Source organism: Monopterus albus, unplaced genomic scaffold (genome assembly GCF_001952655.1).
Source record: "Monopterus albus unplaced genomic scaffold, M_albus_1.0 scaffold21.1, whole genome shotgun sequence".
NCBI classification, from domain to species: Eukaryota; Metazoa; Chordata; class Actinopteri; order Synbranchiformes; family Synbranchidae; genus Monopterus; species Monopterus albus.
The window spans coordinates 2,081,337-2,104,420 of NW_018127901.1; the positions used below are offsets into that span (position 1 = coordinate 2,081,337).

General features: G+C 42.0%; 2 protein-coding genes across 6 annotated transcripts in view; both read left to right on the forward strand.

The window, feature by feature from the left end:
- shtn3 (shootin 3) overlaps window positions 1–17,687 on the forward strand; it is a 19,700-nt gene extending 2,013 nt beyond the window's left edge. The window contains exons 2-17 of one of the 5 annotated variants that reach the window (XM_020594002.1): window positions 1,360–1,420; window positions 7,249–7,343; window positions 8,041–8,203; window positions 8,675–8,772; window positions 8,954–9,035; window positions 9,371–9,465; window positions 10,225–10,371; window positions 11,151–11,304; window positions 12,208–12,382; window positions 12,910–12,980; window positions 13,454–13,557; window positions 13,996–14,010; window positions 14,406–14,468; window positions 14,788–14,917; window positions 15,441–15,732; window positions 15,976–17,687. In XM_020594002.1, the coding sequence (XP_020449658.1) occupies window positions 1,360–1,420; window positions 7,249–7,343; window positions 8,041–8,203; window positions 8,675–8,772; window positions 8,954–9,035; window positions 9,371–9,465; window positions 10,225–10,371; window positions 11,151–11,304; window positions 12,208–12,382; window positions 12,910–12,980; window positions 13,454–13,557; window positions 13,996–14,010; window positions 14,406–14,468; window positions 14,788–14,917; window positions 15,441–15,732; window positions 15,976–16,090 (1,860 nt within the window). In that variant the 3' untranslated portion in view covers window positions 16,091–17,687. Of the gene's footprint in view, window positions 1–1,359; window positions 1,421–2,134; window positions 2,182–7,248; window positions 7,344–8,040; window positions 8,204–8,674; window positions 8,773–8,953; window positions 9,036–9,370; window positions 9,466–10,224; window positions 10,372–11,150; window positions 11,305–12,207; window positions 12,383–12,909; window positions 12,981–13,453; window positions 13,558–13,995; window positions 14,011–14,405; window positions 14,469–14,787; window positions 14,918–15,440; window positions 15,733–15,975 lie in introns of those variants that run through there. The other 4 variants (XM_020594003.1, XM_020594004.1, XM_020594006.1 and 1 more) reach the window with 4 other exon arrangements.
- A 3,754-nt stretch (window positions 17,688–21,441) lies between these two features.
- The window catches only part of thoc3 (THO complex 3), a 3,997-nt gene continuing 2,354 nt past the window's right edge, over window positions 21,442–23,084 (forward strand). The window contains exons 1-3 of the mRNA XM_020594001.1: window positions 21,442–21,660; window positions 22,004–22,160; window positions 22,652–22,856. Of these exons, the coding sequence (XP_020449657.1) occupies window positions 21,481–21,660; window positions 22,004–22,160; window positions 22,652–22,856 (542 nt within the window). The 5' untranslated portion in view covers window positions 21,442–21,480. The remainder of the gene's footprint in view (window positions 21,661–22,003; window positions 22,161–22,651; window positions 22,857–23,084) is intronic.

Consider the following 23,084-nt stretch of genomic DNA (forward strand, 5'->3'; position numbering starts at 1 on the left):
GGTGTCGTCCAGCAGCAGGAGGTGAGGTGTGTGGAGATGGATGGCATGGAGGAGATGGGCCAAGCGGCGTGGTGGGGTCACTCCTGGGCTGATTGGTAGTTGAGAGGTGGCTGCTGCAATAACAGAAAGGCGTTGGTAATGGTAGACATAAGACGGTGACTGTGCATTGACCTGCCTGGAAGGGAAGAGTAGAGTACGGTTTGGAGGAAACAGTCCAAGGACAGAAATAACACAGGTGCTGGTCTGAGGAGTAGGGAATACGATAATCCAAAGCAGAAACGAGATCTAACGGTAATGTACAAAAAGTATCAAAAAACAAAGTCAAATTCAAAGCACTTTCACACTATTTGGCCATCCACACCCCCCGGCATCAGCTCTAGGAGCAACTGCGGGTTCAATGTCTTGCTCAAGGACACTTTGACAAGCTGGGAATCGAACCTCTGTAAGGAAAAGACCCACTCTACTTTCTGAGCCACAGCCGCCCATCCCAGCAGACACTGGACAACAGGTGGGGTACACCTGGGCAGGTCACCAGTCTATCACACATAGAGACATCTACTCACATTTACACCTACAAGTAATGTCACCAGTCAATCTAACCTGTGTCTGTGGGAGGAAGCCGGAGGAAACCCACCCAGGCACTGGGAGAACATGCAAGCCCACACAGGAAGATCGCGATTTGAAACTAGCATCATCAAGTTAATAAGTCATTGTGGTGCCTAACATCCACAAGGTTAAGGGTGGAGGTTTGGTGTGTTAGCAGCTGAGGCAGGAGGTGAAGCTACAGTCTGGTGACCAGACATGCAGATAGAGCAAGATGGAAACGTGTGGCTGTAGACTTTGATCACAAGATGTTCAGCCCCAGTAGTGGAGAAAATTTTTCTCAGGCTGTAAAAGTCTGCAACATGGGTTCCTTTTGCTGTAATCACTTCATTTCAGGTAAAGAATTAAGTGACAATGCAGTTTAAGGAAACCAACTAAGTAATTTAGGACAATGAGTTTTTAACTTGAGGAAAGGCATCATTAGTTTTTAATAGGATAGATTTGAATTAAGCTCAAAGTATCGAACATTTCAGATTTGTCCCTCATAAATACCAGGCTTCCTGGCAGAAAGTCATCTGTAGGTTTTAACTACTAACATACATTCATGTACCATTTTTTATCTTTTTAGAAGGTGTTTTGGGATCAAACTGGTGCTTTGGTACAGCTGTGTGTAAACTGTCCTCTGAACACAGCCTGTGGCCGTGTCTGACTCTCAGTGTGTCTGTGTAACTGTACTCTTCTGGTATCAGTGACCTGTATATTCAGTCTGTTGTGTAACATGATCTTATGGGCTGACTCTGCTGTCCGCTCCCACAGTGCAACAGATTGACGGAGGAGCGAGATGAGGTGGAGAGGCAGCTCAAACACATCAAGAGAGGTGAGTCCTGCTTCCTTCACCATCACAGACACCAAGCAGCATTCAAACTCACACAACTACAGCCCAGAAAAAAAAGCACATGATTTTACCACACCTGTTACCTAAAAACAAATAATGATGGAAGTGCCACCTTTAAAAAGAAACTTGATGAGCCAAGAAACTTAGTGGAAGAGAAAACAAGGGTGTGCAGTCAAATCATTACCTAAAGGGTCCATTAATAGCTCTTCAGCATGCCTACCGTCATTTTTGCACAGTTCTCCTATACGTATACTGAGGGATTATTAAGTTTGGGTTTTGAGCATCTCAGATATGCCACAATATGTTTTATGCCAAATAAAGTGGTTTAGAACATGTGGATGCATTGCTGCTCTGTTTCCATCCCGTCTCTCTTCACCCATCTCACTTCTGTTGAATCACGTCACTTTCTTAGGTCTCAGCTAACTCACTATAACGTTAAAAGTTCAAATCTATCTTGAATTTAACCCTTCATCTTTCCCGGTTTCATCTTTCTTGAAGCCAGCAGCTGACACGTTCACTTCCTCCCCCTCCCCCTTCACGTCTTTCCCCCCCCACCTTTGTCATGACATCACAACGCTTTGTCCTCTGAATGGGTGTGTTTAAAAGAGGAGGGGTGGCGGTTGCCATGACGATTGTAGAAGAGCGTTCGTGTTTTAGAACGTGTAACCCCTGTACTCAGTAGCAGTTGGAAACGAGGCTGGTGGCGCTGCAGGATCTGGCTTCTGTCATGACTATTCACAGAGGTAAGACTGTGCTGTATACAAGCAGCAGGTTTACAGCTTTTATCCATTATATGATCACAATCAGTTTGTATGTGTCTGTAGTGTAAAAGTCCTCTGGCTGATCTGTGGCAGGTTTGGTTTAGAGGACGTAAAAGAGACTTTCATAGCAGCGGGTTAAGGACACATGGATCACTTCTTCTAAATGTCAGTTAACCACTAGCTGAGTCTGTTTCTGGCCAGCAGATGACTGCTACACACATCTGTTTTTCTGAACAAGATAACTTTGGAAATTCAGTGACACCCTCCAAATGTTTACTTATTGGTTTTATTGACTGGTTTACTTAACAGAGACAATGGGCATTAATCAGCATTGTTTTAAATGAACCATAGTGTGTCAAAAGATAATTTGTCTTTAGTTCTTGTACAGTTGTTACTTGAGGATATAAGCCTAAGCTGTGTGCTGACCTGCTCAGCCTGCATGGGCTGCAGTGATGTACAGGCATTTTACAGACAGCTGAAAGAGGGATAAAAGAGGAAGAACTATGAGAGATGGCAGGTCCTTTAGCTGGTCTCAAACCTCAAATTCAGTGTCAGAACAATGTCAACAAATGCCACAAAACTGGACTTAAAATCATCAGAGTCAGCAGAAACTTCTGACATTCATTCACACATTCATTCATTCATTCATTCATTCATTCACCGCCTGTCCCCAGAGAAGACAGCAGTTGCTTTTGTCATGTTATTCCTATGAATTATTTAAACCTCCTGCCATGAATAATTTAGCAGCAGAAAATGAGGCAAAGATGAGTGTGTGTTTGTGACGGGTTGTAGTCGACTAACGCACCATTGCGACCTGTATGTTAAAGCACAGTGGTCGTCGTCTCTGATCATGCGAAGACATGTTCATTGGATGGTGCTAGTGTACGAGGCTTTGGTAGGCCTAGCCCCGGCATACTTATGCTCTCTTTTACGTAGATCGGATACCAAATATGCCTTACGGTCTTGTGATAAGTATCAGCTCATGGTGCCGAGAGTTCGGACCGAAAAAGGGAAACGGGCTTTTGGATTTGCCGCTCCCTCTTTGTGGAATAGTTTCCAAGCAGATTTGAAACTTACTGAATTATGCTCAGTTAAAGCTTTTTATTCTCTTATGGATCTTAGGCAACAGGACTCTATTGGTCAGTGTAGGTGTTTTTAAATTGGTTGAATTGTTGATTATTGTATTTATGGTTTTGATTGTTTAAATGTTTAATGTTTTTGATTTGTATCGAAACTTATGTATTGACGACATGTGTTGTTGACCTCTTGGCCAGGTCACCCTTGTAAAAGAGATCGTGATCTCAATGGGTTTTTTACCTGGTTAAATAAAGAGAAGTGTGTGTGTCGGGGTGGTGACCCCTCCTGGCTGACTCTTCCTCCTTCAGAAGGCCTTTCCACCTGCTCCTCCATATTTGATGGCCACATTTTAATGGTTTAATGAGAGAGAACTGGCTCGCTGGCAGGTACCTGGTGTCTCCTTTGAATCTCAAAGGCCAGACTGAGTGAGTTAAGCACAGATTAACTGAAACAGACCTGAGAGTCGCCAAGAGAGTGGATTTCTTCTGTAACGTATTCTGGTTGCTTTTTAACAACACAAAAATAACTCCTGGATGGTTTCTTATGAAATTTGAGGCAGACATTCATGGTCCCTTGAGGATGAATCCTGATGACTTTGGTGATGCCCTGGCTTTTTGTATAGAGCAGAGGCTCACCTTCCTCCTGTCCAGTGTTTTTTGGTGGTGAAAACTGAAAGGGTTGTGCCTTAATCTAAGAGAATCATTGTCGGAAGAATTCAGAATAGGATCAACATTTCTAAGTGCAAGCTTTATTGTTGAGCTCGATTCCAGAGCAGATACAGACCATAAAGGATCACTCCTCACTCAGTCATCCTGTACTATGGAATCTGATTGGCCCACTCAATAACATTACATAATCTTTTCTCAGGTTCCTATGGTTCAAGGCTTGTTTTTTCTCTGCCAACATAAAAAGCACACTCCACATCTCAGCCCAATTAAGCCTCTCATATGAAGACACATCTGTGCTGTGTTCCAGTGTTAATGTTCCCCATATTTTCTGAAAAGCTGAAATGTTATCACATGTGGTCTTAATGTCACCGTACAGCTACTGTACCTTGACTACCTTGTCTTTTTCAATGGTGGCTGCAGTGTTGAGTCAAATCTTGACAATACTGGTGTGTTTAGTTAGACTGCCACCATTAGATGAGCAGACACTGTGGCAGCCATTAGAGGTAGGTAATAAGCAGGAAAGTTAAAATACAAAAGCAAACATAAGGGAGATGCAAGCACTTTTTAGAGGCTGTGATTCAGAGATGATCCCGTCTTAGAATGCAAAGTTCTGTCAAAGGTTTCTTTGCCAGTTTTGCATGTAAAAAGTTCAAGAATTATTAGTACATGTTGAATATTGTAGTTCCTGTTTGTTAAAGCAGGAAACTTCCTCTCGCCCTCAGCCACGGCTGCCTAGTCCTGATCTTTTCAGCTGGTAGGAAGCAGGCGGATCTGATGTCTCACAGTCTGTAATTTATGCTTTGTATTAAGCCAGAGCAGCAGAACAGATCGTTTGCAAAGCAATGAGTGTCAAACAGGCCTCACAGGATGGGATTCTAATAGCAGCCCGAAGTTCTAGATCCAGGAGAGAAACAAGTTATGGCTAGTTATTTTCATCCATCCATCTAGTTGCAGACTAGGCAGGTACATCAGGGATAGAATTTTTTGAAGCCAAAACCTGACCGCAGCTTGTTGTTACCCAGAATGAGCATGGAGCTGGAAGCTAAACGTGACACCACTCAGCTTTATGCTCTTACTTTATGCACCCTAGTTATTCACTCAAGTGCTTTGGAAATGCTGTAATTATGTGCAGAGAACAAATGAAAGACCCACAAACCAGGAAAGTCTCAGTTTCCCTGACAGTTAATGCAGAGAAGATGCAGCTTTTGGGGTTTCAAATGGGTAGAAAGTAGAAAGTCAGTCAGTGACTGTACTCATCTAATTATTCATTGCTTTGGGTCCTATGTTAATATTTTCTATTACTGTTAAAAACAATTTTGGTGCTAGAACTAATGATTATTTTAATTATCAATTAATCTGCTGATTTTCTATTAAATGTAAAAAAAAAAAAAAAAAAAGAAAAACAAGAGACATTTGTTTGTTCCAGCTTCTCAGATGTGAGGGTTTCTTACTTTTTACTGTTTTATATTACTGTAAATTAAAAGGTGTTTTTTCTACTGTTGGTTGGAAAAAATCAAGATGGTTCAAGATGTCAGAACTATTAGTCAGTGGGTACTGATTGATTTTATACTGATCAACAAATTGATCAACTAATGCTTTCCACATAACATGTTTTACTGGAAAAAAAGGTTTAATATTGTTGATGTGTCGCTGTGGCACAAAGGACAAAGAATTGTGTGATGTAGAGTCGACTGCTTTCCCTCACTGACAGAGATGTGTGTGTGTCTGTGTGTGTGTTAATGCAATAAAGCTCAACATCACCACAAACTGAAGCTTCCCCAATGAAATAAACACTGGCACCTGATTGCACTAAAGCAGAGTTCTGTTATTGCTCTTCAGCTCATTTTGTCATTTTTTTCCAACTAAAAGCCTTCAAATGCACAACTGACCATAAGCAGATCTTACATTTGAAGAAGCGTTTGAAGGCAGCATGAGTCCATTTATTGTTCATAGCTTAAATACCAAACATTTTGCCCAGTGGTTATAAATCAAACTCAAAAAATATAAAACATCTTCCTGTAACACAAGGTGAAAAGAAAGACACCAATCGTAGCATTCTACATCATATTAAGGAATATTTTAGGTAATACAGATTAATGCATGTTATGCATATGTTAAGTTCTAAAATGAATTGATCACCGATGGCAGAATAAAGACAACATGTTTGATACTTCGCGCTGCACATTATTATCTAACAGACAATTGTCCAGTGTTTCCCCTGTGATGGCTCCAGCTGTTGTATTCCAGAGTAAAAACAAATCCAGAAATAGCAGAGAATGACCAGCGTCTCTGCTTCCTGTGTGACCCACAGTGCAGCAGCTGAATTGCGGTGCAGTCGAGCAGAGGCCAATCCGCATTGGCACGTGGGAGCATTGAGGGTTTAAATGGCTGGGAGGGATTCACACCACCAATACCCATCCATAACCAATAAACACTGAATGAGGAATTAAAAATAGCACCGGAAGTCTTCCTCGTCCTCACTCATATCATGCTCAGTTTTCTCGCCACTGTCTCTTCAGCCACACCCAGAGGCTTTCTCGTCAAGGCTCTCAAAGGTCACTGGGTGTAATTGCAGCTTTTCTCCAGCACTAAGCATTCTCATTTAATGAAGGTTCATGTAGGCCATCTGATCAAGTTCACCTTCAGTCGTGTTGTATCCAGAAGCCTTCAGTATCTCTGAATGCTCAACAAAGCTGTGCAGGTCCACCTGCCACAGTGGAAGAGTGTCACAATGTGTGGCTAAAAACTACTAGCTAGATCCTGTAGTTTGCTTGTAGTAATGAATTTTCTACATGTATTTGCCTTTGGACAGGCTCCACTTTTGTACAGATCCCAGGTCGTGTTCAGAGAGATGTCACTCTGTGTGAATAAATGCAGCCCTTTTCGGTGGCGGTTGTTTGTTGAACATGAATGGATTTGAACCAGATGTATCATTAAAGTTTCAGATGAAGTCAGCTCTCTGTGATGGACAAGTCAGATCAATATATGAGCAGCTTACTGCTGTAGCGTTTTAGGTGCACTGAAGGGTTTTGGAGAGAGCCCACACACATAACTACACACAAATCCCCGTTAAAACCAGCTGGTCTTGTGGTCTTGCTGGTGTGTGTATTTGTGATCATGTGTCGGTCTAATTGTGTTGCGCCATCAGACACAAGAGTGTTAGTCATGTATATCGTCCTTTAAAATCAAGAGTGTCCAGTGCACGTCTCTGGTTAACACACATAGTAAATGCATCACATCTAAGCCCACTTTCAATGACCTTCATGACTGTTTGTGTGTGTGCGCATGTATGCCCTCTCTTCAGTGTCTCAGATGGTGATTGAGGAGGTGAGTGTTCTACAGACTCAGCTGGAGATCGAGAAGTCATGCCGGGAGAACGCAGAGGCCCTGGCGACAAAGGTCGGACACACTCTCTCTCTCTCTCTCTAATCAGCGATATAAGATTAGCATTATCTGAGTCCAGCTGGCATTCGCAGGAGAATGGAGTGAGTCAGGATGACTCTGATGATTCTGCACCGTGATTATTTGAGCATTAGTAGACGTAGATACAGCAGGTATACAAGTTATTTTTGCTGTAATATATAGTTAAAATCAGGGGTTAAAATGGGATTGGGGATTCCACTGATGTCAGGGGGGTTGGGTACTGATGGGCTGGTTTCCACAGGGGACTGTTTCTTCAGTAGAAAGTAGCTCCAAAGGAAACAGCAGACACTGTTTTGTGGATGCGGGTTGTCCCGAGTAACAGTGACGCACTGTCTGGAAAGAGATGTTTCCGTATTAAATGTCATTTCTAATGCTGTACAATAAACTATTCCAACAATCAGATACGACTGAGAAGAAGAGAACATGTATGTTTTTATTTTATTGATCTCTTTATATTTTGGTCATTTGAGTGAAACGACCCTTTAATTTTCTGAAAACCCAAAACACAGTGATTCAGCCCCTCAGTATGTAGAGCCAAACCCAAGCAACACTGAATATGAAATGTATAAGACATGAAATCTGTAAATTCTTCCTTCTTAAAGGACAAAATTGTTTTTGCCTCTGAGTAGTTTTAATGTTACTGCTTTTGACCCAAGTGAACTTTGACCTCCAGCTGAACTGTGAGAACAGGAAGCTGAAGTACCTGAGCATGTCGTCTCGGCCGTGTCTGGACGAGCTCCTTCCCAGCATCTCTGACTGCATTGTGCTGGAGGAAGACACAGATGCTGCTGACTCCAGTCCCGACACCTTCACACAGTACCAACAACAGGTGAAAGGTAAGGCGGAAAATTATTTAAAAACAGCAGGATAAGTAACTACCATTTTTTACTTATTGAGTTTTCTATCAAATTGGAAAGTAGTACACCATGTACTAAAATTGACAGTGCAGAATTTTACCACTTAGTATTCATGAAGGGAACATACAGTTTCACACCAAGACATTCCAGTCTTATATTTATATCTTTTTGGATATTTGGATTGTGGGGCATCGCTGTTCATCAGCATCACTCTCAAAAATCAAGTTAGTCTGCATCTTATACCTTATTTGATCATTTTTAGAATGAATGGACCTCACTTCCAGATGTTCCTGCCTATTTAGATTTGTGTTATTGCTCATCTACTTTATATTTCACTTGTATTTTGTGGCATTCATGTGGACGGCACATTAAGAATTTCATTGTACAGGGAAACACGTTTCCTAACTGTGCATATGACAAAGAAACACTTTGACCTTTGTGTTTTGTCAGCGCTGAGGGAGACGGTGAATGGCTTGTTGGAGGAGAAGAAGAATTTTGTCTGTCAGGTTCATGAGCAGCAGAGACAAATAGACGAGCTCACTGTGCAGGTGAGGAGGGAGCGCCTCTTCAGAAGTCTACTGCTAACAGGCCCAATGTTACAATATTCAGTTGTTCACAAAAAGGACAGACTCTGTCATGAGTAATGTAGTTTCACAAGTAAATAAAACTTTGTAACTGTTCAAAATGCCTGGTTATGGATTTTGTCGAATGTTGTTTCACCATTTGCAGTCAGAGAAAGATCAGGCTGAGATGAAGGAGCTCCGTGAAAATGTTGAGCAACAAAGTAAAACCATCAAGAGATTTAACAGAGGTGAGTCCTAGAAAACACAGAGGTTCAAACCAACACTACAACCTGTCCAGGCTTCAGCTCTGAAACATACCAGCTATGTTTTTATTTGGCATGTTATTTTAACATGCAAAGTGTGCTAAGAATTAGGTTGAGTTTGAAACTGAATGTAATAATCCTGGTTGCTGAACATTGGTAGGACACAACTAACTTTCAGAATGTTAGCTCTTGTATCAGCATGCTAATATGTTCACTACTACTTGGTAACATGTTAAAAGTGCTAATTACAGGTCAAATTCAATCAACTCAACTCAAATGGGTGTGTTCTTTGCTTCGACTAACGCGCTCTGTCTCTGTAGTCTCCATGATGGCGGCTCAGGAGTACGAGGGGATGAAGGAGCAGCTCGACTTGGAGCAGAGCCTGAGAGTTAAAGCTGAGAATTACGCACATGAGGTAAAGAAATAGTCAAAGACAAAGTGTTGTCAAAGTAAAACTGACACATTAACACACAGTACAAGAGAAAAGTGTACAAATATACATCTAGTGTCTGCGTCTTAAAAAAAGATGAGTTTTAGTCAGGTGGGCGCAAATCTTACTTTTGTGAGGTCTACAGTTTTGTGGCAGCTAAAACAGTGACTTGCTTAGTATCTACTGTTTGTACTAAAACATCTAATGGGCTGTTGCAGCTTAGTTTGAAACCACAAACTGGGTGATTTGTGAATATTCGGTCCACATGTCACACCAGGAACAGAGGTTTTCATCACTGTTACAGTGAAAACAGCGGCACATTCTTTGTTCTGTCATCCTCACAGCACAGCTTCAACTAATCTTTTCACGTGATGAAGATGTAAAAATATTCAGTCCTATTAGAGGAACCTTGAGTGACGCCCATTGATAAACAATGACCTGCATTGTTGTGCTGGTTATTGATGTGTTAATAACCTGGTGCTTGGTTAATGAAATGTCCTGAATCTGCTGTTTACTGCCCTGAAAAGTGAAGGACCTGCAGGATTACAACAGACTGAGTGTGATGTACAAACTGAGATGATTATTTAAAAATGGACAAGATGGAGAGTTTCTTTTTCATCATCCATCTTTCTCCTCCCTTCTCTCGTCTCTTTCTGCGTTCCTCTCTTTCTCATCCCTTTTGTTTTGGCCTTCTTCTTTTCCTCCGTTCCAATACTTCCTTTCCTCCCACGTCATGTCCTGCAGATGCTGGTGAAGCAGAAGGAGGCCAACAGGCAGAGTATGCTGCTGCTGCAGAGTGCTGAGCCCAGTGTTCAGCTGCTGAAAGCTCTGGAGGATGTCGCTACCATCACCAAAGCCCTGGAGGAGGAGCGTCTGCAGCATCAGCAGAAGGTAAACCCTGAAAACGCAGCTTCAGTTTATTGTCAGGACGGCGCTCGTCCTGGCAGAGCTGACATAACGCCTGCCATCAAATGCCAGTTTGATCGGCAGGATGTTCAGGTCACTGGAGTCATCATTAGTGTTTTTAGCAGGCTAGAGGTGCTCTAAAAGGTTTTTGTTCAGTGGTCCCTCTCCCTTACATATCTCTCTCTCCTATCTGTGTTTTGGTCTCTGGCTCTTTAGCTGCTAAATGTTCACCTGCTAGTGCCTGTGTCTGTCTGCTGGATGTATTTATTAGTATTCTTAAAAAATAAAAACTAGATGGTGACCACACTTGAATCACATGCTGACCCCACCCAGGAGTTTCTGTTCAGCCCATAGACTTTACATTGAGATGATGGTTTTTGTTCATTGCAGCTGGTAGGCTCAGTATCCAGCTTCGTGGTCTTGCTGTTTGCTGCTGAACAGGTAGTGGACAGTGTCTGTTTAGACACTGTTATCTGCAAATAACAAGTCAAAGGCATCTAACTGGCTGTTTTATTTTTTAGTGTTGAAGGTGTTTCTTCATTTGTCAGTACAGTTGTCTGATGGGTATTCCCTAGTATTTGAATCTTTTGTGGTCACAGAGTACATCGGGGTCACATATGACTCTTTAAGCTCTGACAGTAGTCATGAGTTCATCAAGACTATCACTGCAAGTCCAGCTTTTGTTTCATCTACACTGAAAATAAAGTCTGTTGATAGACTGTCTTTAGTTGTGAATCATACAGTACATCTGTGTGTGTGTGTAGGTGCAGAGCCTGGAGGCCCAGCTGGAGCAGAACTGTATGAAGAAGCAGCTGGAGGCGCTGCAGAGGCAGCTGGAGCTGCTGGAGCTGGAGAAGAAGGAGGTGGTGGGCAGACTGGAGCAAGCAGAGAAGAAGAACAAGGAGCTGGAGAACAGAGGTGGGTGGAGGTGGAGACACACATGTTAACATATGTATATACTCACTCGCACTTAAAGAGTGGAGACAGGAGAACTCAGGAGGGAGTTCATGGAGAACTGATAGTAGACAGCATAGCTAGAAAATACTTGTTTCTGATTGGCTGGCATGGGGAAAACTGAACACAGACATCAGTCAAAATTAATCCTGCAGTCTAAAATTTTAGAAGACTGCTAGAATATTTAAGTTTTGTAGCATCTGATGGAATGGTTCGGCCAAAAAATAATGTTCTATTCAGTGATTTGCATAAACTGAGTGAAGAAAATAGAAAATAGAAAATGTTAATGGTTTTGTAAAATATATTTGTAGAACAGCTGCTCAATAATTCAGGTTATTCTGTTATTCCTCCTCAAACTGCTACATTTTGACTGTAGTTAGATTACTTGCATGTGTATAATACAATAAAATCACCTTAATAATTTACAGAAACTGATCCTGGTACGTTCTCCTTCCTGTGTAGCCTTTTAACATCAGTAGCTGTTGTGTTTATTTCTCCACTGACGTTAATGCAAACCATTGACCCAGGTGCTCCAGGGAAACTTGCAGGGATGCAGAATGTTTCTCTGCATGCAAAACCTGATTTGTCTGATACTTTGAAATAGCTCACATGGACCATGAGCAGACTTCAACCAGAAACCATTCAAAAGTCCGGTGAAAACAAAAGTCTCCTTCATGATTATTTTGTGTTGCATGGTCTGCAAAGATAGGTGAAAGATTTCACCAGAGCTCCTACAGAAAAGCTGAGGAAAAATCATGAGGCAGTACAGCAAACAGTACCTGGGAACTCTGCGGTGCTAATCCTATTAGTGTACATAGTAGTAGTACTGTCAGTAATACTTTCCATTGTTTCACTTTCTCTCCACAGTCCACAAGCTCCAGGAGACCCAGAAAGAGATCATGGTGAACACCAGCATGGGGCCCCCTCCTCTTGAACCTGGTGTTGCACCGCCTCCTGCCCCTCTTCCGCAGCCACCTCCTCCTCCTCCTCCACCCCCACCACCTCCTCCTCCACCTCCCCCCTCAAGATGCAACCCCATTAGGTGAGGATGGGGACAACAAGGCAAACACATGTTCCAGATCTCACTACACATGTTTCTGTGGTTACTGTACATTCACTACTGAAGAACAAGCCTCAGTGACATCGTGCGCTACAAACAGCTGAAACCGATGTGCACCAGACTCTGCAGACAGTGGAGTGTAGCATCTAGCAGCTGCTGGAAAGAAGAGTCTGTTTTACTGGGCAAAAAAAGATAGACAGCATCTAAAAGCAGGACCAATAACAGGCTCACTGTATCATTTGTGTCAGCCTGTTGTAGGCTTGCAGAGGTCACGTCGGGCTCATTTATTTATAGAGCACTTTAACAAAGTGCAGCAGGGCATATCTGGAAAGGAATAACAAAGGAGAGAATAAAAGCAGCTGCTGGAACATGTTCAAGATTGAAATTACATGGAAGAAGTTTAACAGCATTCACCAGTCCAGTCGGTTGTAACAATTATTCACTCATCAGTGTCTGATCGATCAGAGCATCTCTGATGGTCAGTTGTTGTTTGTCCCTGTCTCTCTCAGCTCTCTCATAGCCATCATGAGGAAGTCTTCCAAAGGCTCTAAAGCCACAGTGAAGGCAGAGCAGCCTTCAGGTGAGTTCACTCACACCATATTTACAGACGGTACACATTTTCACTTGTGTGTGTGTGGTATTACATAAGGATATGTTCTATTATATTTCATCTCTGGGACCCATTAAAAGTCACATTATACTGTGAGGCAGTAAATTTGTGGAAATCTGGTAAAGTATTGAAGTACACCAGTGAAGCACACTATCAACTGGCATGAAGCAGGACATCGTGTGGGTTCTGCTTTATTACCTGATCATCAGGCCTGGTCTTAAAGAAGAGTCCTACACTGAGTTCTAGCTTTACGACTTTCCTTTTATAGCCGATACTGTGCTACATGGTGGATATTCCTTGATTAACTTGTGTTTAATCACTATGCTACACAAGCACAGAGAGGTGGAGGAACTTCAGATTCAGCATCTAATTTTTAATTATTTTAATCCAGTCGTGCATTTTACACTGTAAACCTTCAGCTTTCTTTCTCTCTGTGTCTCTAGTTGCTGAGGGCGTGGATGATGTGAAAGTGAAGGCAGTCAACGAGATGATGGAGAGGATCAAACATGGCGTCGTCCTTCGACCTGTCAAGAGTCAGGACAACAAGGTGAGGATGACTCAGGCAGACCCAGGTTGGAGAGGAAAGTTTTTAATCTATATTTTATGGTTCGGTATTATCTGATCATGAAACACATTTTCTGTTGGAAAGAATAAAATATAAAAAAAAAAACTTTGGACGGTTTCTTTTCCTCCTGTCCTCATTATTTTGACCCTACTTGCCACAGTGGCCTGGAGGCCTTGGGTCAGAGGTCACCGCTCCCCTGTCACCAAAGCGACTATCATACCCTTGTGAGCTTAGAATGGCTCACTTCAAAACAGAATGAAAACATGTCAAATGAAGAGGAACTGTGCTTCCTGCCCCTGTGACGATCAGGGCGTCTGAAAACAGCGTCAGGTCATTTGGCTCCTGCTTCCAGTCTGAGTGCACTCTGGCTGATTGCTCTCTTCTCTTTCCTCTCCATGTTTCTCCTTTGTGCTGCCACAGAGAATAACAGTAAAAGTGAGTATATTGACTTGTGCACCAATCTTGTGATGTGACACCACGGTCCCTTGTACTCAGCTGACATATATACGTACATACACACACGCATGCACGCTGCACACCCTGCTGTTTTAATCACTTAAACACAATTCACTTTAACACACATTTCAGATAACATCATGGGGGGCAGGGTTGCTGTTCCTCTCATTAGGAAAGCATACTAATTGGGAAGTCCTGCTTTCAGTCAGTTGGCAGGAGAACTGTGCTGCTGTGTCCTAGTCATGGCTGGAAATCAGAAAGTACTCCTTTGTAGATGCAAATGTGAAAAGCTCAAATTTGCAACTTTTCAGTGAATTTGGAATGCAGCAGTTGTTCTGTGCTCTAACTAAATAGTTTGTGTTTTCTTTTTCCAGCAGCCTCCAGCATGTGAGGAGAAACAGCAGGAGAGTGCCATGGACGAGCTGAAGGGCATCCTGGTAAATGTGCACTAAAAAGGGTTGTTGTTAGGTTGAAATTGATCAGATTGAAAGGCAAACAGTGATAAAGACCAGACAGAACATTTATTATTGTTGCTGAAGGTTTTTCTGTACTCCTTCAAAATCTTGAATTTTGAAAGGTATATGTCTATAATGTGTCTGCACAGTCACAGACCGGGGCTGTAATGGAGCTGCCATAAAAATGAAATGAAACAGACACATGGAGCGATTTTATGGATGCAATGCGTGAACACATTCTGGAGTTCAGTTCTTTAGTGAATAATAAAGTCCCTACAGTGATGGTTGTGTGTTCCTCCAGGAGACGGTGAAGAGGAGCCCCAGCCGAGGCTCTCAGGACTCGGGGCCGTCACCACCCGGGAAGAAGGACAGCGAGCTGGAGGTCATCCTGAGACGCAGACGCAACAAGGCAGGAGAAGCTGGCTCTGGAGGTAAACACACCTGACAGCAATCTTCCTCTGCTAAGTTACCAAAGAGCCTGGTAAAGTATGCACATCTTTTTCTTTTAAAATCAAATAAAGAATGTATTCTCCCCTTATTTTAATCTTTTGGTTTTACACAGTGGGCTCATTAAAACCTTAAATTTAGGTGATACTACAAATCTTCCTATATCATCAAATTTGAAGGCAGACTCGATGGTTTCTATCCGGTCCGCCTTAAAATTCTGGCCTCTGTTTAACAGTTGATTTCCTCCTGCACATCACCACTGGTCATGTTCATAGTGAGGGGCTAAATGTGCTGTGTAAAGGAAAGGGTTTACTGTAGGTTTGCTAGCAAAACTCATAACAGTGAGTTTTTCTTTTTTGCAGTCATGTTACATCAAAAACAGGAACACCAGAGACGCTCTGGAGGCTCCCGTGTCACTCTGACCTCTTCTCTCTCTCTCTCTCTCAGCTGTGAACAATTGGCTAAAGCCAGTAATTTGTCAGGCTTTTTTTTCTTTGTCCTCTCCAGATGAGCGGGAAGGCCAGATGAGCCATGTCTCCTCCTCCGACAGCCTGAACGGGAGGTGCATCAGCAATGACTCAGGCAAGGATCCAGAGAGACAGGAAGGGCTAAGCATCCCCTCTGACCCAGAGGGCCCCATGGTCGGCCTGGAGAGGCAGGGGTCAGGGCCAGGACCTGCCGTGGGCAGGAGGAAGAGCTCTGACACGGACAGAGTGCCGAGGGTAGGCTCGTGGACGGAGAGGAGGTCGTGCAGCTCTCTGTCTGGGAAGGGAGAGTCTCCCATCAGCAACGGCTGCAGGTGGAGCATCACTGAAAACATGACCTACCTGGGAGGGGCAGCAGGCTAAGCTAACTCATGTTAGGGGCTGCAAATAATGGTTCCTTTCATTAGCAGTCCATTTGTTTTCCAATGAATTTGTTGTTTACTCTGTAAAGATATTTAAATGATCCTTTATTTGTCAAGTTTGAACCACAGAATGTTTTTTACATAAATTGAAGAAATGATGATCAAGGAGAAATGATATTTTGCTCTGCTCCACAGTGTGGGGGAGGAGTGTGCCCAGTCAAACGGAGTGGACCATGCCGATGCCGCTGAGGACTCGCGTGCTGGCGTCTGTGCTGACTTGCTTGACGACAGTGCTGGCACTGAGTGCTAGACAGACTCTGAGGATCCTGGGTTTTGTCTTGACTGATCCATGCATATTCACTCAGATTAGAAGAGTTAGGGTGCGATCACACCTTGGCTTCTGGAAAAGCTTTTGTATTTCTGTTTTTCTGATTTTACACTAAACATTTAAAAACTAACAAGAGTGGACAAACATAGCTCATGACAGTTTTGGTCTTTGGGCTTTTTCATTACATGATGCATGTTAAAAAAAAATCTGAATATGAGTGCGGGTCCAGAGTGTAAGTGTCACTGTTCTCATGTATCAACTTGAACACGCTCGGTGTGAACGCATGCTAACACATGTAGCCACTGTAGAAGCCCTGCTCTCTTCTTGTTCACCAATAATTAAGAAACAGTCCCACTGTTCTTCTTGTCAGTCTGAACAAAGCACTAAGCCAAGTTCATGAAACTGCTTGTAAAAATTTAAACAAGGGGTTTTCTGTAACAAAAAAACGTGCTTCATGAATTATAATGTGCCCAAATCATGGATGATGTGTCTTCAAAAACTGAAGGTAAAACTGTGATAGGTCAATTTCACAAATGTGGTTAGAAAAATATTATCAGTAAGTTCAGCTCCACAGAACTACATTTATATGTTGTACTTTTTTAATGGTTGCTTTTCCACTAGTTTGATTTATTCAAACCTCTAAAGTTTCATCGTGAAATGATTCGGCTCACAGTCGCACCAGCTGTGGAGCCCGTTTTCCTTCAGGTTTCAGATTTTTGCCTCCACTCCAGTGACCAGACAATTCTATTTCATTAAACATGTAGATATTTAAAACAGAGTGAGTGTTGATCAGAAAACAGCCATGAAAATACACGCCCACTTAAATATTGACTAAAAGTACAAGCAGTCAAACAGAAAGTGGGACTGTCAGTGTTACATTTCAGCTGCTTATTCTTACAACTTAATGCAGTTGCCCGTGATAAACACCAGCAGTTCTTGTGAAAAAACACATCAGTGTGAGCAGCGACCACAGTGACAGTGCAGTTAGTGCGGGGCTTTCTACAATGGCTGATAGTAATGCGGTGGCGAAGGCGTTTATTAATCTGCTACATCACTTCTTGCCTGGTTTCTAATACAAACCTGTGGATCCTTGAGAACAGACTGAATTGTGTGAGGGAAGCTGCACTTTTTGCACAGAACCTCAGTTTTCCTCAAACACTTTGACTTGTACAATGAATGCAAAACTTTAGGCTGATGTTTTTTTTCTGTCTGATGCACAAAGGATCTGTTCAGTGTCACTTTGTGTCATCAGAAGGAATGCACTGTTCTGTACTGTTATCCAGCCCTGCAACTTCTTCTGCTTCTCCTCCACCTGTTCGTTTCTCCCGGCTGCACAGTTGGTTCTAACCAGACTTCAGTCAGCTTCATTAGCTGAAACACAGTTTACTTTGTTATACACTGCAGTAAAACGACAGATTGAATCTAGATATTGTGCTGTAGCTTTCGATCACTGATGCAGATATTCTTCATTTGGGCTGGGACAAATTTAAATTGAATATTTAAAAGTGAAAAAATTGGCACAACATCAACACAATCATTAGAAATACAGTGCCTTGCGAAAGTATTCGGCCCCCTTGAACTTTGCGACCTTTTGCCACATTTCAGGCTTCAAACATAAAGATATAAAACTGTAATTTTTTGTGAAGAATCAACAACAAGTGGGACACAATCATGAAGTGGAACGAAATTTATTGGATATGTCAAACTTTTTTAACAAATAAAAAAACTGAAAAATTGGGCGTGCAAAATTATTCAGCCCCCTTAAGTTAATACTTTGTAGCGCCACCTTTTGCTGCGATTACAGCTGTAAGTCACTTGGGGTATGTCTCTATCAGTTTTGCACATCGAGAGACGGAAATTTTTGCCCATTCCTCCTTGCAAAACAGCTCGAGCTCAGTGAGGTTGGATAGAGAGCGTTTGTGAACAGCAGTTTTCAGTTCTTTCCACAGATTCTCGATTGGATTCAGGTCTGGACTTTGACTTGGCCATTCTAACACCTGGATATGTTTATTTGTGAACCATTCCATTGTAGATTTTGCTTTATGTTTTGAATCATTGTCTTGTTGGAAGACAAATCTCCGTCCCAGTCTCAGGTCTTTTGCAGACTCCATCAGGTTTCCTTCCAGAATAGTCCTGTATTTGGCTCCATCCATCTTCCCATCAATTTTAACCACCTTCCCTGTCCCTGCTGAATGAAACCAAAATCGAACTTTTTGGCAACAATGCAAAACGTTATGTTTGGCGTAAAAGCAACACAGCTCATCACCCTGAACACACCATCCCCATTGTCAAACATGGTGGTGGCAGCATCGTGGTTTGGGCCTGCTTTTCTTCAGCAGGGGCAGGGAAGATGGTTAAAATTGATGGGAAGATGGATGGAGCCAAATACAGGACCATTCTGGAAGGAAACCTGATGGAGTCTGCAAAAGACCTGAGACTGGGACGGAGATTTGTCTTCCAACAAGACAATGATCCAAAACATAAAGCAAAATCTACAATGGAATGGTTCACAAATAAACATATCCAGGTGTTAGAATGGCCAAGTCAAAGTCCAGACCTGAATCCAATTGAGAATCTGTGGAAAGAACTGAAAACTGCTGTTCACAAATGCTCTCCATCCAACCTCACTGAGCTTGAGCTGTTTTGCAAGGAGGAATGGGCAAAAATTTCCGTCTCTCGATGTGCAAAACTGATAGAGACATACCCCAAGCGACTTACAGCTGTAATCGGAGCAAAAGGTGGCGCTACAAAGTATTAACTTAAGGGGGCTGAATAATTTTGCACGGCCAATTTTTCAGTTTTTTATTTGTTAAAAAAGTTTGACATATCCAATAAATTTCGTTCCACTTCATGATTGTGTCCCACTTGTTGTTGATTCTTCACAACAAATTACAGTTTTATATCTTTATGTTTGAAGCCTGAAATGTGGCAAAAGGTCGCAAAGTTCAAGGGGGCCGAATACTTTCGCAAGGCACTGTATGTGATCAATAATCATTGATATATTAGCAAAAAGTCCCAGCCCTAAATGGGTTGAGAGATATTTTTCTCAACTGTGTTTTCCAAGGTTTCGAGGTCTTATCATGAGCAATGTCCTAACTGTGCAGCCTGACTGTAGTATCCAGGTATTCAGAGTATCTGACTGATGAACTTCCTGTTTAATCCAAACTCTTCCAGAGAGGCTAAATGAAGACAGGCTGAGTTAAAACACCCAGGAACATTTTTTTTACAACCAGGGCTTAGAAAGTGGAAAGGTACATTTCCTATCTTCCACTTTTGCTGCTGCGGCTCCTGTCCAGGTTTCAGCGTGTCAACTATCAGCGTGTCATAAGACTTTGAGGTGGAAATCAGAAAAATGTGACTGATAATTCAGGTTTTAGAGGAAGAGAACAAGAGGTTTTCCCAATAACCGCCAAGACGGTAGGGTAACAGAAGTGTTCTCAGGGTCTGTTGGGCAAAATGTCACAATCTCACGCTGGCGGCCTTGACAAGAAAGCAGAGCGCCATTATGTGACATGAGCAAAGGGTTAGAACAGCTTTGGGTGAATGAGGTGCTTGTGTACTTTGTCTACCTCTCCACAGATGTCTGCCTCTAAACCTTGACACCCTTAATAACTTATTGTGGTATGAAAACCCATGAGACACCTTGTACTCCGTCCACACATCCTCCTCCACTGAGTCCAGAGTCCTGTATGCACACGTTCTGAGATGACCACACTGTTTCTGAGCTCGGTCAACATGCACCATCACATTTCACCATGCATTCCTTGACCTTTGTTTTCTGGGTCCTGCTGTCTAGACATAGCTTTCCTGACATCTGCTGCAACAATTCTGATGAGTATGCAATTATACAGGCACAGTTATGATGCTTTCACACCTTGTCATTGTTTCTTAAAACACAATTACATTTAAAAGTGCATCTTGTTGTGTCCTTTAGGTGTTTTTTATTCTAATGCAAAGCACCAGATGTTAGAGAGTTAATGAGCTGTTGGGCTACATACAGTCATCCATTAGAGCCGTTCAGCTGCACAGGCCTGACTGTTGTGCAGATTGAGGTGTTGCACAGGCCTTCAGACAGCTGTGGTGTGGGCCTGCAGCTTTGGTATGTTTTGAGTCCTTGTACTGATTGAATAGTTGTTAAATGAGTAGCCATTTAACTAAAGGATTTACTGTATCTGACAGAGTTTGAGTGACTATAGATATTGTGTGTGTTTGGAAAATAAATTGAGAGTTCAAAGTTTTTTTTTAAACATGGATTTTCATGTTATAATCACCTTGAAATAAACTGCAGTTCTAACAGAAACAATCATTGTTTGTCTTAGTAAAAAAAAAAAAAAAAAAAGCTGAAAGATGTTTGGCCACTTGGGACCTGTAAATACAACGCTGACACATCATCCTGTCAAAGTGACACTTTATCATCCTGTTGAAGTTTCTGTCTAATATTCACCTTTAGCTATTAAATGTGTCACTTTGTTCACCAGCTAGTCTCCTGACTGCCACAGGCAGCTATATAGTTTTAAAGATTGTGTTTTGCTCAAAACAGCTGTTGCTACACTAAACAATGAATGATGGATGTGGTGAATCAAAACAAAGTTGCAGGTTGTACAACAATTAAATCTGAATGTAGCATCCTAAGTTCCTACTAGCTAGGTTCAAACCAGGGATTCACTTAATTGGGTTGCACTAGTTAAACATAAGCAGTGTCTCAACTAAAGACCTTAGTAATGTATAAATTAGGTTTATTATGTTTATTACAGTTTCAGAAGCCCAGAACAATAGAGATGTATTATGAGGAGAAGGCAAACAAAGAGGCAATGATCCAAAATAGTAATATCCTTATGGGAAATTAATGAGTTTCAGGACAAGCACAGGATGACAGTTCTTTAATTCAACTATCCTTGAATAAAATTTATAATGATATTTTAGAAAATGGTTATGGGAGAAAGAAATACTCTATTCTATTCAAAATAACAGAATCATGTCAAGAAATCTGGAATAATGGTAGCAAAGGCAGCAGCAAATTAAGAAAGAAAGGTGCTATTTTTTCCTGACTAAGACTGGAACATACAGGACTCAATGCCTTCTTACCATTGAAAAAAGAAGGTCAGATAAATGTAAGATAACAGTAGAATATATAGCTATTGATCAGCTGAAGGAAGTGAGGCGTGAAGGGCCTGTTAGAGATAGGGGACAGAAAATCACGGGTACAAAAGGCTGTTTATAAATATATAAAGTATTTAAACCATATATAAAGCTGCTTAAAAACCTCAGTGGAGTAGTGGTGTTCCACAGTAGCACACTAGGTGGCGACATGCACTTTCAACCTGGTTGGTAGCCCGCCTTTAAACTATAAATGAAGAAGAAGAGGTTTCAATATGGCGTCACAGTATTATCAAGAAATGCAGGAGAGCTTCAAAAATAACAACAAAAGTCGGGAGTTTCCAGCTCATACAGCAAAGGTTCATTCGGTTGCGTGGAGTTGTGATGGCAGGAGACTCGCCTCCGGTTCTTTTGACAAAACAGCGAGTGTTTTTATCCTCGAAAAGGACCGTATGGTGGGTCGCTGTGCTGTGTTCAGTTAGCATGCTAGCGTTAGCCTCGCCTCGATGAATGAATAGATGTGCGGAGTTATGTAGCTGTATTATGCAGTTAATTATTGTAAAAAATATATATATTTACCACTTGTGATATCTAATATTGTTCAGATGATAATACCACTGGCTTTACAGTAATTCACTAGTTTGGTAGTTTAGCGTTACATAAATGCTTTTCTTACTCTGCTGCTTGTTTATGCGGTTTTATGTTAGACTCGAGGCATCATTTGGTTTGTAGGGGTTTAGACAACGAACCAGGCCTGGGGGATACCTGTTAAATTTGATGCTGTCTGTCTGGCCCCAGGTGAAGGAGAACAACTACAGAGGTCATGGCGACAGCGTCGATCAGCTTTGCTGGCATCCAGCCAACCCAGATTTGTTTGTCACAGCATCTGGAGACAAGACCATTCGTATATGGGACGTCCGAACCACCAAATGCATAGCTACTGTCAACACGAAAGGTGGGACTTTCATTTATATGGTGGCTGGAATTTGATTCACAAGGCCTTTGTCCATTTTCTGTTTCCCTCTCTTCAGATGGGATGGTGCTGCACAGAGCGCAGTGACATGCAGGTTCTGATTACCATGAAAGCACATGTGTAAATGAAAGCTGTTTGTGAGAGCCTGTGTGGGCGTTATGTCTCCAAACATGCAGGCAGAAGCTTAACAACAGGACTTCAGATAGTTGATTTCACAGCAAGCTTCCTCAGCTCCACCTCCTATGACTGACAGGACTGTCAGACTCTCCACTTCCTCCCTTGTTCTGTTTTGCTCTGTCTTTACAAAAATGACAAGCAAACTTATATACTGCAAAACCCAAAATGAATGAAATATTTTTATTATTGTCTGAAGGAGGTAGAGTTAAAAATGTAGTAACATATTTCTGTAAGCATTATAAAAATCAGTTAAATTATTGTTCTTGGCAGAGATTAAAAAAAAAATGTGTTTTTAGGAGAGAACATCAACATCTGCTGGAGCCCTGATGGTCAAACTATTGCTGTTGGGAACAAAGATGATGTGGTGACCTTCATTGATGCCAAGACTCATCGCCCCAAAGCAGAAGAGCAGTTCAAGTTTGAGGTGAATGAAATCTCGTGGAACAATGACAACGACATGTTCTTCCTCACAAATGGCAACGGCTGCATCAATATTCTGAGGTAGGAACCAAACGGAGCCAGATAGCTTCCTTATTTGTGCTTTTCTTCAACTGGTATGCATTCCTGAAAAGCTGTCCCAAGTATTGTGCTATCAGTTTTCCCACACTGACACCAACCAGTTGCAGAGTGAAGCCACTAGGATGAGCATGTGAAGCTAGATACTGGTAGTTGTTTGTCCCACAGGAAAAAATCATAGCTTTTCAGATTTGCACAGCAGGTTGACAGTGG